General features: G+C 68.0%; 1 protein-coding gene across 1 annotated transcript; it reads left to right on the top strand.

Annotated features, from left to right (window-relative positions):
- Positions 1 to 2088: 2088 nt before the first annotated feature.
- TRNP1 (TMF1 regulated nuclear protein 1) lies at positions 2089 to 2582 on the top strand. Its single transcript, XM_075522318.1, has one exon. It carries the CDS (start codon positions 2091 to 2093, stop codon positions 2580 to 2582), a length of 492 nt encoding a protein of 163 aa, XP_075378433.1. The 5' UTR covers positions 2089 to 2090.
- Positions 2583 to 4750: the final 2168 nt, after the last annotated feature.

Below are 4750 nucleotides of genomic sequence, written 5' to 3' on the forward strand. Positions count from 1 at the left end.
GACTGGAGCTGGGAAGGTGATGAGCAGCACAGACCTGGGGGGTGACCCAAAAAAGCGGTTATTTTATGAGCAGGTGACTGATGGAGCAGGCACTTCCAGAGGTCCCTCCAAGCTCAGCGATTCTGAGGTTTCACTTTGGGGGAGCGGGGGAAGCTCACTGCAAGACAGACCCCGTCCCTTTCCCCCTTTGGGGGTACCCTTGGGGGTCCAGGTTCCACCGAAGCAGAGCAAAACATCAGAGAGGAGGATGTTCTGTTTCATACCTGCCTGTCCCCACAGTTTCTTTGGGTTGGAGGCAGAGGGAGCAAGAGCAGAGCTTTGACCCTGACCCTGTGATGGAGCAGCACCCCTCAAATCCCCAAACCCCATTTTATAGCAGCATTTGCATCGGATACATGAAGACGGCTCAACCTGGACTTCAGCATTCCTACAGCCTGAAATGCAGCCTGCAGAGCTTAAGCAAATGTCGTGGCCGTGTCTCCGACACCAGGCAGCGGAGATGCAGTGGGAGCCGGTGGACGGGCAGGGAAGGGACGAGCAGGCAGCGGGGGCCGGGAGCAGTGACGCAGCAGCCTCTGACGTTGCTCCGGTGTCTGGCAGACGTGTGGCAGCGCTGGCAAGAGCAGGAATGCGACGCAAAGCACAAGGGATGGGTTTTTTTTTTTCCCCCTAAGGTAAGGAAAGCAAAGCTGCCACCAGCCCACGTGGGGCGGGGGTGACATCCACCGCAGGCCTGGACGTGGCTCTCCCTGGAACAGATTTAGGTTGGGGTTTTTTTTTGGCTTAGGCTTTTGCTCCTGTCTGGGGGTGGGATGAGACCTCGGCACCTGGTTCCTATCATCCCTTTTATTCTCTCCGCTGTTCTGATGCGAAACACAAGCAGGCTTTACCCCACGCACCTACCTGAAGATGCAGCCGCTGAGCGTGATGTTCCGGCAGGAGAAACCCCGAAAACCAGGCTCCTTGGGGGGAGCAAGGTGGCAGCAGCACCCTCCTGCTCCAGCCCCCTCCCCATGCCGTCTCGGCCCACTCTCAGCAAAATTAACGCCGTCTTAAACGATAATGACGTTGGCAGTGACGTTGCTGTGACAGTCATGCAACCAAGGACACGCTGTCCTGGTGCCACGTCCCCTGCACCCCAAGGCTGGGACACCCCAGCCCTGGTGGGGGGGGAGAATGGGGGCTGCCGTTCTCCCAGCATCCCCCAGCATCCCCCAGCATCCCCCAGCATCATCCCCCAGCCAGCACCAGGAGCTTCTTACGCTGCTTCTCCCAGGGGCCGCAGTCACGAAGCCAGCCTTTCCAGTACCCCGTCCCAGTCCAGCCCGTCCAGTACCCCATCCCAGTCCAGCCTTTCCAGTACCCCGTCCCAGTCCAGCCTTTCCCCCTAACCCATCCCAGTCCAGCCTTTCCCCACACCCCCCCTCCCAGCCCAGCCTGTCCCAGTAAGCCTCCCCAGCCTAAGCCTTTCCCAATAACCGCTCCAGTAACCCCTTCTTCCCAGTGCAGCCTTTCCCAGTGACCCCCCAGTAACCCTCCCAGCCTTTCCCATCACCCCCCCCCCCCAGCTCCGCATTTCCCAGTGCCCCCCCCCAAGGGAGGGCGGTTTTCCAGCGCCCCGAACCCCTAATGCTGCCCTGCCGGTGCCGTACTGTGCCGTACCGTACTGAACCGTACCGAGCCCGGGGCCGTGCCGGTACCGGGGCCGTACCGTACTGAGACCAGAGCCGTACCTTATCGAGCCCGGTGCCGTACCGGGCCATACCGACCCCGGGGCCGTGCCGGTGCCGGGGCCGTGCCGTACCGAGCCCCAGCACCCTCCGCCCGGGCTGTACCGTACCGTACCGTATCGGGCCGGGGCCGTGCCGTACCGAGCCCGAGCATCCCCCGCCGGGGCTGTGCTGTACTGTACCGTACCGTACCGTACCGGGCCGGGCCGGGCCGGGCCGGGCCGGGGTCGCGCCCCCCCCCCCCCCCGTGCCGGTGCGGAGCCGGGGCCGCCCCCGGCGGGGCCGAGCCGCACGGAGCCGGCGCCGCCCCCGGGCTATATATCCTCGCCGCGGCGCTGCCCCGCTCCCGTTCCCGTTCCCATGGCGGCGGCGGAGGCGGCGGATCCGGGTCCGGCTGCGGGCGGCGAGCAGCGCCCCGATCGCGGCGGTACCGGCAGCGGCAGCAACAGCGGCACCGGCAGCGGCAGCAGCCCCGGGTCGGTGGAGCTGGCGGCGGCGCGGCGGCGGCTGGTGGCGGCGGAGGGTCGCCGTCGGGCGGCGGCGGAGCTGGAGGGCCGGGTCCGGCAGGTTCACTGCGCCCTGCGGCACGCCGAGCTCCGCCTGGCCGCCCGCGCCGAGGCCCTGGGCCGGCTGGGCGCCGGCGTGGCCCAGGCCCAGCTGGCGCTGGCGGCGCAGAGCCAGCGGCTGCAGAAGGGGCTGCGCCGCCGGCCCCGGCCCCGGCCCGGGGCCCTCCTGGCCGCCGCCCGCGCCCTCCGCAGCTGCGTCCCCTGGGCCCCCGCCCGCCCCCGCGGCACCGCCGCGCCCGCCGCCGCCGCCCGCCGCCTGCCCGCCGCGCCCCGCAGCCCCGCCTAGGGGGGCCCGGGGTCCTCGAGGGGGCCCTGGGGAGTCCGATGGATGGGGACGCTGTGGGGTTTGGGGGACGCTGTGGGGTGGGGGGGACTCTGCAGGGTCCGTACTCCAGGAGGGGGTCCTGGGGAGTCTGGTGGGTTGGGACCCTGCGGGGTTTGGGGGACGCTGTGGGGTGGGGGGGACTCTGCAGGGTCTGGGGTCCTCGAGGGGGTCCTGGGGAGTCTGGTGGGTTGGGACCCTGCGGGGTTTGGGGGACGCTGTGGGGTGGGGGGACTCTGCAGGGTCCGGGGTCCTCGAGGGGGTCCTGGGGAGTCTGATGGGTTGGGACCCTGCAGGGTTTGGGGGACGCTGTGGGGTGGGGGGACTCTGCAGGGTCCGGGGTCCTCGAGGGGGTCCTGGAGAGTCTGATGGGTTGGGATGCTGTGGGGCTTGGGGGATGCTGTGGGGTGGGGGGGACTCTGCAGGGTCCGGGGTCCTCAAGGGGGTCCTGGGGAGTCTGGTGGGTTGGGTCCCTGCAGGGTTTGGGGGATGCTGTGGAGTGGGGGGACTCTGCAGGGTCCGGGGTCCTCGAGGGGGTCCTGGGGAGTCTGGTGGGTTGGGTCCCTGCAGGGTTTGGGGGACGCTGTGGGGTGGGGGGACTCTGCAGGGTCTGGGGTCCTCGAGGGGGTCCTGGGGAGTCTGATGGGTTGGCATGCTGTGGGGCTTGGGGGATGCTGTGGGGTGGGGGGACTCTGCAGGATCTGGGGTCTGGGAGGGGGTCCTGGGGAGCCTGGTGGGTTAGGACCCTGCGGGGTTTGGGGGACGCTGTGGGGTGGGGGGACTCAGCAGGGTCCAGACTCCAGGAGGGGGTCCTGGGCAGTCTGATGGATTGGGACCTGGTGGGTCGGGAGGGTTTGGGGGTCCCCAGGGGACCCTGTGGGTTTGGGCGCTGTGGGGGGACCTTGAGGGGGTCCTGGGGAGTCTGATGGGTCGGGACCCAGTGGGTTGGGAGGGTTTGGGGGTTCTGAGGGGCCCCAGCAGGGTCTGGGGACCTTGGGGGTGGCCTGATGGGCTGGGACCTGGTGGGTCAGGAGGGTTTGGGGGTCCCAGGGGGATCCTGCAGTGCATGGGGGGGGCTGGGAGACCCAGCGGGGTCTGGGGACCCTGGCAGTGGCCTGAGGGGTCTGATGGAGGGAGACCTTGTGGGGTCTGGGGTGTTTGGGGTTCCCTGTGGGACCCTGTGGGATTGGGGCACTCAGGGGACCCAGCAGGGTCTGGGGACCTTGGAGTGCCCTGAGGAATCTGGGTAGGGGGGGTCCCTGGGGGACCCTGTGGTTTGGGGTGCTTGAAGGACCCTGCAGGGTCAGGGGTCCAGGGGTGTGCAGTGAGCTGGCAGATTGAGGGGGGGCAGTGATGTTGGGGGACCCAGCAGGGACTGGGAACCCCCGTGGGGTTGGGAAACCCTGGAGGGTCTGGGGTCCCTGGAGGATCTTGCCGGATCTGGGGGTGTTTATAGGGGAATCTGCTGTCAGCACCCCCAGCCCAGTCTGGGGTCACCTCCCCCCCAAAGGCAGCAGGTTCAGGGCAGCCACTATGGGGCAGGGCCCCTTCCCTGTCTGAGCCCCACTGCCCCCCGGGAGGGGTCCCCAAGACCCTGGGCCAGCAGGATGCCGGGGGGACCGTGCCTCACGCTGGGGCTGAGGTGCAGCCTTCACCTGCCCCGTGCAAGCCTCAGTGGGGGAATCGAGCGGGCTCGGGGTCGCCCCACTTCCACCGTCCCTGGACAGTGATTTCAGCTCCAGACTGTGCACCCCCGCGGGGGCAGAGAGCAGAAGAGAACTGGTCTTCAGGATGGCACCGGCACCGTTTGCCTCCCACCAAGCTGGATTTTTTTGGGACTGTTTTGATGACTGACCAAGCAGGTGACACTTGAAGCCTCCCCGTGCTTCCAGCAAGAGTCCTTGGGCACCCCCAATGTCACCCTGCAGCAGAGCCGCCCTGCAGCAGAGCCTGTCGCTGCGGGCTCCGGAGGGGCAACGAGGCACGAGGAGGTAGAGGTGGGCTCAGGACGAAGCACCCCTCTCCGGGCAGGAGGCTTGTGCAGGGCCCTGGCGTCGCTGTCCCCATCGCTGTCCCCATCTCTGCCCCACCAGCCCTGAGCCGGCCTCAGGACGGAGGGCTCGGACCCGACA

This window comes from Mycteria americana, chromosome 21, assembly GCF_035582795.1.
Source record: "Mycteria americana isolate JAX WOST 10 ecotype Jacksonville Zoo and Gardens chromosome 21, USCA_MyAme_1.0, whole genome shotgun sequence".
Taxonomy (NCBI): Eukaryota; Metazoa; Chordata; class Aves; order Ciconiiformes; family Ciconiidae; genus Mycteria; species Mycteria americana.

Bases quoted from the DNA above. Each gene is read 5' to 3' on its own strand.
- TRNP1 (XM_075522318.1), top strand. From the start codon at position 2,091: ATGGCGGCGGCGGAGGCGGCGGATCCGGGTCCGGCTGCGGGCGGCGAG.